Below are 13213 nucleotides of genomic sequence, written 5' to 3' on the forward strand. Positions count from 1 at the left end.
ATGGTGCAAAATTACTGCATTATTATATAGCCACTGTTGTTTTATTCTGTGGTTCTGCACAAGTTTGTTGCATTAGAAGGAAAAAAAAAAATAACCGTAAACGAACAGCATTTCCGCTTGTTGAATTCCGCCTCAACTTGAAGCCCATAGACTTCTATGGGATTCCGCACTCCCATTCACACTTCTGAATTTCCGCAAGCGGAAATTCAGAAGTGTGAATGGGAGTGCGGAATCCCATAGAAGTCTATGGGCTTTAAGTTGAGGCAGAATTCCGCAAGAGTAAATTCTGCCGTGTAAATAGACCCTTAGGGTAGGTTCAGACTACGGAATCTCCAGACGGCAAATTTCCGATTAGAGATTCCGAGTGCGGCCAGAGCTGACTGAATCGGCGCTAGGACCTCGCGGACGTTGCAGTCCCCAATAGACTGCAGTGTGTTCCACGAGTAGATCCGCCTTAAGAATGAGCACTGCCATTCTTCAGGCGGAAATTTGAAAGCAAATTTTCCATTGACAAATTCCACGTAAAAAATTACGAAGTGTGAATTGGCAAATGGAAAACCTGTTTACTAATATATACATTTTAGGAAGCAGAATTTCTGCCTGCAATTTCAAAGAGGAATTGCAGGCAGAAATTCCGTAGTCTGAACCTAGCCTAATAGGTTTAATAGCTGTGCCCTTTTCTATTTGAGCTACTGTTGGTGCATTGTGCTTAAAGGGAAGGCAAGACACAAATCATTTCTGCTATGATTAAAGGGTTACTCCGCTACCCAGCGGCCGGAACATTGAGTTCCGAACGCTGTGTGCGGGCTTCAGTGTTCACGCCCACCCCCTCGTGACGTCACTGCCTGCCCCCTTAATGAAAGTCTATAGACTTGCATTGAGGGGGCGTGATGTCACAAGGGGGAGGGCGTGAACAAGGAAGCCCGCACACAGCGTTCGGAACTCAATGTTCCGGCCGCTGGGTAGCGGAGTAACCCTTTAAAGGGGTATTCCAGGGAAAAAAAAAACATTTTATATCAACTGGCTCCAGAAAGTTAAACAGATTTGTAAATTACTGCGATTAAAAAAAATCTTTATCCTTCCAGTAGTTATCAGCTACTGAAGTTGAGTTGTTGTTCGTTTTTTTTTTTTTTTTTTTTTTTCCTGACAACAGTTCTCTCTGCTGACACCTCTGCTTGGAACTGTCTGAAGCATTAGAGGTTTGCTATGGGGATTTGCTCCTACTCAGTTCCTGAGACAAGCAGAGGGCACTGTTGTCAGACGGAAAAGAACAACTCAACTTCAGCAGCTGATAACTACTGGAAGGATTAAGACTTTTTAATAGAAGTAATTTACAAATCTGTTTAACTTTCTGGAGCCATTTGATATAAAAAAAAAAAAAAAAAAAATTTTTTTTCCTGGAATACTCTTTTAAAAGGCCTGGTGGGAGTAGAGCAGACAGATGTAACTTACAATAAATGTGTATGTTAGTCAAGATTGTTAGATGAATATAAACAACAATAAGCATTGCCTAAAGGTATAAAACATATATATTTCTAGATTTAAAATGATTCTATAAAAACAATATAGAAGATGTCTAAAAGGGAACCTGTCAGCAGTTCTGTGGTAGTAAAACTGCTGATAGCTCTAAATAGCCACAGAAAAGGTTATTGACCGAGCTCTCTAAGAGGAGTGCATACTGCGGACAGCAATCACTCCATTCAGTTCTATGGGAGCTGCAGAAAAGCCAAACTACAGCACTTGGGTCTCTTCTGCGCTCCCATAGCCAATGAATGGAATTTGTGCCGTTTGCAGCAGGCGTCCAATTCAGGAGATCGTGGTGTCCCCCTACCGGTCAGACACGTATCCCCTATCCTTGTTTTTCGCTGGAATACCCCTTAATGGTCTATTCACACGTACAGGATCCTGCGCAGATTTGATGCACAGGATTTTCTAATCTAATCTAATCTGCAGTTACAAATCCTGCGCCTCAAATCTGCACAGGATCCTGTATGTGTGAATAGACCCATAGGGGGAGATTTATCAAAACCTGTGCAGAGGAAGAGTGGTGCAGTTGCCCATAGCAACCAATCAGATTGCTTCTTTCATTTTCCACAGGCCTCTTTAGAGGCCTGTGGAAAATGAAAGAAGCAATCTGATTGGTTGCTATGGGCAACTGCACCACTCTTCCTCTGCACAGGTTTTGATAAATCCTCCCCCATAGTGTTCTGGCTGCAGCTGCTGAACACTTCCACAGAACTTTCTGTAATGGGGGGTCCCTGGCCCCGCCTCTCTAGTGGTGGCAGCTCTAGTGGTTTTCTGACTGGACTCTAGAGCTGTCAATCATTGGTGAGAGGCGGAAGAATACAGGTATGTATACACTAACCTTACCTGTGGTTCTTTAGTTTTACTACCACAAAACTGGTGACAGATGGACTTTTTCAGTCAGATTAGTACTTTTGCAGTGTCCTGCACGTCTTACCCTCAGCTCTGTGTATAAATGAATATAAAGGTCAACAGTGTGTACAAATACTAAAAGATTAGCATAAAATGAACATGAAACACACCAAAAATTTTTCCAAAAAATGCTCTTTAAAACAATGATTTGCATTAAATGCACAGAAAAGGCCAGTAATATGCATAGAAGAACACACACATATATATATATATATATATATATATATATATATATATGAATAACATTATATATATTATAATTTTATAAATATCTACCTATGTAATTTCAGGGGTGTGGAAATAAAATATACAAAAAACTACTTGTCCAATGGACTAAAACGGAAGCACAATCTACAAGTCCCCCATGACTATCCACTTGTCCAGGCCAATTTTAGTTTTTGCACTCTAGTTTTTCCCTCCTCACTAGAGATGAGCGAACTTACAGTAAATTCGATTCGTCACGAACTTCTCGGCTCGGCAGTTGATGACTTTTCCTGCATAAATTAGTTCAGCTTTCCGGTGCTCCGGTGGGCTGGAAAAGGTGGATACAGTCCTAAGAGACTCTTTCCTAGGAATGTATCCACCTTTTCCAGCCCACCGGAGCACCTGAAGGCTGAACTAATTTACGCAGGAAAAGTCATTAACTGCCGAGCCGAGAAGTTCATGACGAATCGAATTTACTGTAAGTTCGCTCATCTCTACTCCTCACCCTATAATAGCCATAACACTTTTATTTTTCCATCTATAGACCCATACAAGTTTTTTTTTTTTTTTTTCCAGGCCCGATTGCACTTTGTAATGACACCTTTTATTTTCCGTAACATATGCTCCGTAGCAAAAAGAAAAAAAAAAAAAAGATATTGATGATGTGAAATAAGAAAAATAAAAAAAGATAATTTTGCAGACTTGGTGATTTTCCTCTTCACGCCATTTACCGTGTGATCAAACAAACATATATTATTTTGATAATTTGGGTTGCCTAATTACAGCAATACCAAATGTATAGTTTCTGTCACGTTTTACTATTAAAAAAATTCTAAACGTTAAAAAAAAATACAAAATTCATTGCCATTTCCTGACCCCTGTAACCTTTTTTATTTTTTCGTTTACCAGATTTTATGATGGGTCGTTTTTTGCGCTGTAATCTTTTGTTTGTATCTGTTCCATTTTGGTATTAATCTGACTTTTCAGTTGCTTTTTACTTTATTTTTTTCTGGGAAATGATGTTGTAAAAAATGGAATTCTGGGGTTTGGTATTTTTTTTTTACATTTACGTCATTTACTGTATTGGATATATAAAGTTACATTTTAATAGTTCGGACAACTACGCATGCGGCAATAACAAATATCTTTTATCTTATGTTTCAATATGTTTAAATTTTTTTTTTTTCTGTAGGAAAAGGGGGTGATTTTAACTTTTAATATGGAAGGGGTTAATGCATGCCTTTTAAACTTGTCTAAGGCTGGGTTCCGATTACGTTTTTCCCCATACGGGAGCGCATACGGCGGGGGGAGCTAAAAACTTGCGCTCCCGTATGCCTGCGTATGCGCTCCCGTATGTAATTCATTTCAATGAGCTGAATGGAGTGAAACGTTCGGTCCGGTCGGCTCATTTTTGCCCACGATTTTAGGTCCGGCTGTAAAAGCTCATACGGGGCAAAAATGAGCCTTTTAGGGGACTTTTAGGAGGAATCATTAGATCCCTCGTACAGATCAATGCATTTCTATTGAACTCCATTGATCTTTGTGCTCTGCACTCCATTGATAAAGCCTTGTCCAGCCAGAATCTATCAATGACAGAGTCATAATCCCTTGGTAAGCCCTCCGGCCACCTCTACAGTGGATTGATCCCCCCAACCCCCCCCCCCCCCCCCCTCGTGATCTCGTACTGCGATCCACCCTACTATACCACTAGGAAGCATTTACATGTCCCTTTTGACAGTGGCGATCTAAAGGGTTAATTGCAGCCCGTGGCATCCGTTGCATGCCGACTATTAGCGGCGGCCCCCAGCTACTAAAATGAGGTGGGGGATGCCGGGTATGGAGCAGGCTCAAGTCAGGAACCCGCTCCATACACCCTGAACACTACTCTACTTGTCGGAGGCTATCAGGTCTTGCCCCACATGTCCCAGGCGTCGGGCGATAGGATTTCCACATCCCTAAATATATTCTATAATTTCCTTTATATTTCCTGGGGCTGCAGGAAACTGCATATCTATGCTTAATCTATGTTTATATACCCCACATTCTTCTGTATTGAGATGACAGGTAATGGCGATCTGCTACCCACTATTAGCAATGTTCTGCATATATGGCAGTCTTTCCCAGCCAGTGTGCCTCCAGCTGTTGCAAAACTACACCTCCCAGCATGCCCGGACAGCCTTTGGCTGTCCGGGCATGTTGGGAGGTGTAGTTTTGCAACAGCTGGAGGCACACTGGTTGGGAAACAGGGATAAAGGGGATTGCTAAGAGGGCACAAGTCATGTCCTCTCTGCATGACAGGTGTTACATCACAATATCCCGGGTGACCTTAACAATGACAAGAAGGCATTAACGTCCCAGGGCAGATGACAGGGCTGACTTTGTGTACTATTTTAAGCATTTTTGTGATCATTTCAGCTCTCTTGTTTGTTCAGGAAGGTCAGGCTGTCAATGTATACAGCACGATCTGCCAGTAAAGAGGACTATATATCTCTATGCTTAATCTGCACGGGGCATCGGCAGATATAACTATATGTATTGTGGTCATTTAAGCTTCACCATAATTTGAGACAAATACGGTAAGTAACTTATATTTTCTCGCCAGAGGCACTTACCACCCAGCACCTTTCTTCAATGTTTCTCTAAAAGGTCAGTGAGTTACCAAGCAACTCGCTTGTGTCCAATTCCTTAGCTGTGCAGCTCACTCATCTCTCCGCAGAGCGGTACATTGCGGCTCTCCGTGGCTGTAACCTGAATAATGACGGCACATTGGGGGGAAAAAAAAGAAGTAAAAATTGGCAACCGTAATAATTGTGATCTGCAGACGGCTCTATAAATAGCCGGAGGCTTAGTGATCGCTGTTAGCAGCTTTTCCATCAATGAAAGTAATAAGGGAGGTGGTTTCTAAAGATAGTACATTGTACTGTATTTGGTTGGTGTATTCTTACTCTTACTTCTCTTCTGTTTTATCCCAGACTTATTATGCTGTACGGGAAACATCTGGTTTGTGCAGCGATGAAGCCGTGGACACGCTCACCGCCACTATTGAATGTGAACAGCCCCAACCTGACCTTTACAAGTAAGCTGCAGTTAAGAGCCTATTCCTGCCTCTTTTACTAATACTCAGAGCATTTATCCTGCACACATATGAATGACTTCATCAGTTATTTATTGTCCTGCTATAGCAAAAGAATATCTTCTGCGCCAGTGGACTTCTGACAACTTGCTGCAGAACGGGCTCAAGATTTTAGAAAATGGATAGTGTCAGGGCACGATCTATTCCTGAGAATTAGAAAGATGTTCTTAAAGGGGTACTCCACTTTTAACCCCTTAAGGACGAGCGCCGTAAATGTACGGCGCTGCTTAGAAGTACTTAGCGCACCGCGCTGTACATTTACGTCTCTAGACGCGGTGATCAGAACGGGATGACTGCTGATCGCGGCAAATCGCTGGTCAATTCAGACCGACGATTTGCCGCTATTCCGGGTCAATCGGGTCTCAGGTGACCCGGAAAAAAAGGGTGAATGGGGCTGTCCGAGACAGTCCCATTCACCCTTACCCAGCAGGAGTGAGGTGGCACAGGTGCCGCCTCACGATCACGTGATTGATCGGTTGGAACGGCCGACCAATCATGGACCTGCTAGGGACGGTGATCGGAACAGAGATCGGCACCGGCGGGGGTCTCCTACCTTACACTGGTCCGGCGGGGGTCCCCCTCGTGTGCAGTGGTGGGGACAGGAGCTGCAGGATCGGTCCCGGCGGCAGGAGACAGCAGGAGCTGGAGGCACATTTTATTAAAGTGTGCATTCAGCTGTTGCATAACTACAACTCCCAGCATGCACAGACTACCAAAGGGCATGCTGGGAGTTGTAGCAGTGTGCCTCCAGCTGTTGCAAAACTACAACTCTCAGCATGCCCTTCGACTGTCAATGCATGCTGATTGTTGCCGTTTTGCAACAGCTGGAGACACATTGGTTGTGAAACAGAGTTTGTTACCTAACTCAGTGTTTCGCAACCAGTGTGCCTCCAGCTGTTGCATAACTACAACTTCCAGAATGTATGGTCTGTCATTGCATGCTGGAATTTGTAGTTTTGCAACAGCTGGGGTAACATCAGCATTTTAGTGAAAAAAAAAATCTAATTTTTCATTTTCCTGTCCAACTTTAGCGGAAATTTGTCAAACACCTGTGGGGTGTTAAAGGGGTATTCCAGGCAAAACCTTTTTTATATATATATATCAACTGGCTCCAGAAAGTTAAACAGATTTGTAAATTACTTCTATTAAAAAAATCTTAATCCTTCCAATAGTTATTAGCTTCTGAAGTTTTCTGTCTAACTGCTCAATGATGATGTCACGTCCCGGGAGCTGTGCATGATGGGAGAATATCCCCATAGGAATTGCACAGCTCCCTGGACGAGAGTCATCAGAGAGCAGTAACTATTGGAAGGATTAAGATTTTTTAATAGAGGTAATTTACAAATCTGTTTAACTTTCCGGAGCCAGTTGATATATATAAAAAAGTTTTGGCCTTTACCCCTTTAAGGCTCATTGTACCATTTGTTACGTTCCTTGAGGGGTGTAGTTTCCAAAATAGTATGCCATGTGTTTTGTTTTTTGCTGTCCTGGCACCATAGGGGCTTCCTAAATGGGACATGCCCCCCAAAAACCATTTCAGCAAAATTTGCTTTCCAAAAGCCAAATGTGACTCCTTCTCTTCTGAGCATTGTAGTGCACCAGCATTGCACTTGACGTCCACACATGGGGTATTTCCATACTCAGAAGAGATGGGGGTTACAAATTTTGGGTGGTATTTTCTCCTATAACCCCTTGCAAAAATGTAAAATTTGGGGGAAAACCAGCATTTTAGTGAAAAAAAATAAAATAAATTATTTACACTTCTGACTTTAACGAAAAGTCGTCAAACACCTGTGGGGTGTTAAGGCTCACTGGACCCCTTGTTACGTTCTTTAAGGGGTGTATTTTTCAAATAGTATGCCATTTTTGGATTTTTTTGGCTGTTCTAGCACCATAGGTGCTTCCTAAATGTGACATGCCCCCCAAAAACCATTTCAGAAAAACTTGCTCTCCAAAATCCCATTGTCGCTCCTTCCCTTCTGAGCCTTGTAGTGCACCCACAGAGCACTTGACATCCACCTATGAGGTATTTCCTTACTCGAGAGAAATTAGGTTACAAATTTTGGGGGCTTTTTTTCCTTTTACCCCTTGTAAAATTTCAAAAACTGAGTCTACAAGAACATACGAGTGTAAAAAATTAAGATTTTGAATTTTCTCTCTCATTTTGCTGCTATTCCTATGAAACACCTAAAGGGTTAACAAACCTTTTGAATGTCATGTTGAATACTTTGAGGGGTGCAGTTTTTATAATGGGGTCATTTGTGGGGTATTTCTAATATGAAGACCCTTCAAATCCACTACAAAACAGAACTGGTCCCTGAAAAATTTCGATTTTGAAAATTTTGTGAAAAATTGGAAAATTGCTGCTGAACTTTGAAGCCCTCTGGTGTCTTCCAAAAGTAAAAACATGTCAAGTTTATGATGCAAACATAAAGTAAACATATTGTATATGTGAATCAACATATCATTTATTTGGAATTTCATGAAATTTTGGGATTTTTCACCAAGAAAGGATGCAAGTAATAACAAAAATTTACCACTAATATAAAGTAGAATATGTCACGAAAAAACAATCTCGGAATCAGAATAATCGGTAAAACATCCCAGAGTTATTAATGCATAAAGTGATAGTGATCAGAATTGCAAAAAAGGGCTGCGTCCTAAAGGTGAAAAAGGGCTCAGTCCTTAAGGGGTTAAATCAACTGGTCCAAGAAAGTTAAAGGGGTACTCCGGTGGAAAACTTGTATTTTTTAAATCAACCGGTGCCAGAAAGTTTAACAGATTTGTAAATTTTATTCTATTAAAAAAATCTTAATCCTTCCAGTACTTATCAGCTGCTGTATGCTCCAGAGGAATTTGAGTTCTTCTTTTCTAAGGTTTTCGGTTAAGATCAATCGTTTTTTAATTCCAGTGATCAGTATTATTTCACATGTTTTGTATTCTTTTTTTTTTTTACCTTGCCCGATAAGGGGAGGTGGCTCAAATTCAACACCAGAGGCCAGATTTTTTCCATAAAGTTAAACAGCAGTGTAGAAAGATGCCACAGTTATCATACAGGATGAGCCAACTGGATAAATGTGGCACATTTCAGGCTGCCTGGTGAGTTTACACTGTCTTGATATTATGATTAGTACATTTGCCCCTTTATCTTCCTTTTGTGCTTTCTGGAAGATTGTGCTGCTAAGTATTAACTTGAGGTAAATAGGAAATACCAACGCCCTTCAAAGGAGAATCTGGAATATACTGTAAGGGTGCGTTCCCACAGGGCGTATACGCAGCGTATTTGACGCTGCGCAAAATTTATGGCAGCAGTGGGAAATACGCTGCGTATTCCTCGCTCTCTATACACACAGGGCTTTCCGGCGGCAGCCCTATGTGTGCAGTGAGTTTTGGAGGCGGGGCCGCGCGTCACAGACACGCCGGCACACGGCCCCGCCTCCAAAACTCACTACACACATAGGGCTGCCGCCAGAAAGCCCTGTGTGTATAGTGAGCAAGGGATACGCAGCGTATTTCCCGCTGCTGCCGTAAAATTTGCGCAGCGTCAAATACGCTGCGTATACGCCCTGTGGGAACGCACCCTAAAAATGTTTTCTTCTAACTGTACTTACCTCCCTCTGCTCCCCCGGTGAGTTCGTTATTCCGCTCCCCGCTTCTGCATTAATCCTCTTCCTTCTTCATGTGGTCGATCATCAGACTGCGGCACAGCTAATTGCTGGCCGCAGCGATGTCCCACCTTGGCCGATGATTGGACTGAGTGGCAGTGTGATGGATTTGACCCTAACTGCTGCATGATTTAAGTCCCCCTGTGCGCGGGCTGCAAAAACATAAAAAGCAAACATCAACTCACCTTCCTACGTTCCCCCATTGAGGAGATATCTGCATCCATTCGGGGCCCGAGCTCCTTACATGACAGTGCGCTCAGCCTATCGTTGTGGGTGGCGATACGCTGCCTGCACTGTGACAATTTAAGCCTAAAAAGCCAGAAGCACAGGAGGAACGGGACACCGATATCTCCACAACGGGGGAACGAAAGAAGATGAGTTACAGTTTTTTTTTTTTTTTTTGCTGCCCGGGTACAGGAGGACTTAAAAAAAATGTATACTCCAGTTCTCCTTTAAAAAAAAAAAAAAAAAACACAATACAACAAAAAGCAAAAAAGAACAATGACAAAAACAGAAAAAGATAACATTAGTTCTGTCTTGCAAGACCCATTAAAGCCATATAATTATGTGGAAAACAAGAAAGATCCAGTAGACTGAACCAGGAAGTTGTGTATCTCACTGTTGGTGGACTTGGTGTTGCTGATAATGTTTACTATGTTAGGTCTACCTTTTTATATGTGTGATGGAAGTTTGTGATCCATCTATATACCATTATGAAGGAAAACATTGTGATATAATCCAAATGTAATGAATTGTAAAGAGGAATAGAAATAGAGATAGGAAAGGAAGAAATAAGAGGGGGGGGGTCCTCTATAATTCTATCAGTCCCTCCTTCTACAATGTCCCATCTGGCTGTCCATGGTAAGATTGTAGTGAGATGCAGTGGCCTAGAGAGGTAGCCTGAGGACATTAATGATTTCGGTTTACACATCTCTGTTGGGGCTGTGGTTTCCATCCCAATGCTGAATCATTAGTCAATCAGATTTTCTTTAAGAAATTGCTAGACTGCAGCTTAAAGGGTTTAATTAAGAATCCTGCCTTAATTAAGAGAACTGGAGCGTTCAATTACGGATTCAGGGATTTCTAATTACACAATCTTCAGATTTTCTGACGGTTTTAGGGCGTTACTTCTGGAGGATTCTCCACATCGGACACGTGATGAATTGTTTGTCCAAGGTCACGGACCCAGAGAAACAATCCTCCTTCTCTGTAATAGTAGCGCTGCGTATAAACAAATCGCCACAACTTGTGATTATCCGGGGCACCTCCTTAGGGCACAGCTGCATGGCTCTATACCTTATTATAATACAGTGGTCCCTCAAGTTACAATATTAATTGGTTCCAGGATGACCATTGTATGTTGAAACCATTGTATGTTGAGACCAGAACTCTATGGAAACCCGGTAATTGGTTCTGAAGCCACCAAAATGTCATCCGAAAATAGGAAAAAGTGAAGATTAAAGAAAAATAAGTAGATAAATAATACAGATAAAGCAAGTCCTGGAAGCTGTAAATCACTGTCTATTTCAGTGTTTCCCAACCAGGGTGCCTCCAGCTTTTGCAAAACTACAACTCCCAGCATGCCCGGACAGCCGTTGGCTGTCCGGGCATGCTGGGATTTGTAGTTTTGCAACAGCTGGAGGCACCCTCGTTGGGAAACACTGGTCTATGTAGAGGACAGGAGCTTCTTCAGGGTCCTAAAAAAAAAAAAAGTAAAATGGAGCCGCCCTCACCTGGTGTCCAAAGGAGCAGCTAACCGTGGCATAGGTTGAAAGTAGTACAGAACGTGTAGTACCTCCCTTTACCGCAGGGGGCGCTACCAGACAGCCAGTCAGTGCATACACTTCAGTAATACAGGTAAAGAGTAGTACAGAACATGTAGTACCTCACTGTACTGTAGGGGGCGCTACCAGACACCAGTCAGTGCATACACTTCAGTAATACAGGTAAAGAGTAGTACAGAACATGTAGTACCTCACTGTACTATAGGGGGCGCTACCAGACAGCCAGTCAGTGTATGCACTTTAGGAATACAGGGGTTTTACCAGTGAATGCCCATTCTGATTGGTGGGTTCTTCCAGCCATTGACACGTTTCGCAGATTCCATAGCATTGTATGTTGAGTTTGGTTTCAAGTTACAATGGTCCAGAAAAGACCATTGTATGTTGAAAATATTGTATGTTGAGGCCATTGTAAGTTGAGGGATCACTGTATTGTTGTGCAGATTGATTAAACATATTAAAGAAATAATACCGTGAACAGACTGTAAGGAAAGCTTATACTTCCCCTTCCTACTGGATCCACTCTTGCCTTTGGGTCAAAAACTGCATAACAAACCGCAATGGTGTTTTTTTGTTGTTGTTTTTTTCCAAAAAACACTGTATGTCTCTCCAGCCTTAGGTATGTGTCCTGCAAGCTCAAATAAAAATTCATGTAAAAAGTAACAAAAATAAAATTAAACTAAGACATTCTGGATTTAAGATTGTGATAATTTTTTGAATTTTTTTTAAACTGTTTTTGTGGTGACATTTATTACATGTATTGTTCAGGCTTTTTGTTTTCCAATTTAGTAACCTATGGAGAAACACATGGAAATAAATAAAATCTACTTGTGATTAGTTAACAATATTAGCATTGCATATTACAACACTTCTCAGTGACTAAAACTAAATAAAAACAAAGTTATGATGACATAAACTATAATTTAAGTTGATCAACAGACTAAAATGTTAGGTAAAGAAGATTTGGGAAGAGATGCCATTAGAACTAATATTTTTGTCTGTAGTCCATTTAACATAACAGGTTACTAGTGGTTTACCTCAGGAGTGTATAGTAAGTGTCTTTTATTTTAAGAAGCACTCTAGTTTTTTCCCCTTTTATATCTTGCACACTCTCCTTTACTACTCCGACAATTCCATATACCATATTTTATTCCATTGCAACTGCATCCATGTGTTTTATTCTGCCAATTTAGTCATGTGATCATAAGTCTGACTCTCCAAATCTTCCTGTGCTTAAAGAGGTACTCCGGTGAAAATCAAATGTTTTCAAATTAACTGGTGCCAGAAAGTTAAACAGATTTGTAAATTATGAATTCGGGTAGAAAAACAGACATGGTGCACATCTACAATCTTGTATAATGATCTGATTGCTTCTCAGCATAATATCAAAAACTAACAGGTTGTTAGTATACATTTTTGATCAAAAAGTACAAGCCCACTCGCCACGTCAAGGCCACCTATTTAGAGTGGGTCCCTAACATCCCTAGCATAAAATGCCCCGTGGGCACTGGTGCCGCGGCGGTGGTGGTCGCCGCCCAGTGCTGCGCCATTTTATGCTAGGGACGTTAGGGACCCACTCTAAATAGGTGGCCTTGACGTGGCGAGTGGGCTTTGTACTTTTTGATCAAAAATGTATACTAACAACCTGTTAGTTTTTGATATTATGCTGAGAAGCAATCAGATCATTATACAAGATTGTAGATGTGCACCATGTCTGTTTTCTACCTGAATTCACATTGTGTTTTCTATCCCCTCCTTTTTTTTTGTTTGAACATGTGCTGCACTCTTCCCCACCCCCTCAGCCCAACCCTATATAAGTAGTAGTTAGCTACACAAGGGCCATTTCTTTCCTAGCTGCCTCCCAGTCTGACTGGGGGAGCATGGTAAGTGAGCTATAACATCCTGTTCACACTGGTGTGGTGCTGTGCAGTGTCTGTTGCTGCCGTGGCGCCGTGTCTGTGGGGGGGTGCAACCCATAGACTGGTTTGAGTGGC

The 13213-nt window shown here is 41.8% G+C and overlaps 1 protein-coding gene and 1 long non-coding RNA gene across 7 annotated transcripts in view; one reads left to right on the forward strand and one right to left on the reverse strand.

The window, feature by feature from the left end:
• ATP11C (ATPase phospholipid transporting 11C) overlaps positions 1–13213 on the forward strand; it is a 190750-nt gene that overhangs the window by 104123 nt on the left and 73414 nt on the right. For 5 of the 6 annotated variants that reach the window (XM_056540795.1, XM_056540791.1, XM_056540793.1 and 2 more), the window contains exon 7: positions 5613–5716. In XM_056540795.1, the coding sequence (XP_056396770.1) occupies positions 5613–5716 (104 nt within the window). Of the gene's footprint in view, positions 1–2235; positions 2350–5612; positions 5717–13213 lie in introns of those variants that run through there. The other variant, XM_056540794.1, reaches the window with a different exon arrangement.
• The window catches only part of LOC130291687 (uncharacterized), a 54797-nt gene that overhangs the window by 6333 nt on the left and 35251 nt on the right, over positions 1–13213 (reverse strand). Inside the window, exons 2-3 of the long non-coding RNA XR_008848000.1 lie at positions 5253–5388; positions 2371–2469 (exon numbers count right to left, since the gene is read on the reverse strand). This is a non-coding gene — a long non-coding RNA (uncharacterized LOC130291687). The remainder of the gene's footprint in view (positions 1–2370; positions 2470–5252; positions 5389–13213) is intronic.

Source organism: Hyla sarda, chromosome 9 (assembly GCF_029499605.1).
Source record: "Hyla sarda isolate aHylSar1 chromosome 9, aHylSar1.hap1, whole genome shotgun sequence".
Taxonomy (NCBI): Eukaryota; Metazoa; Chordata; class Amphibia; order Anura; family Hylidae; genus Hyla; species Hyla sarda.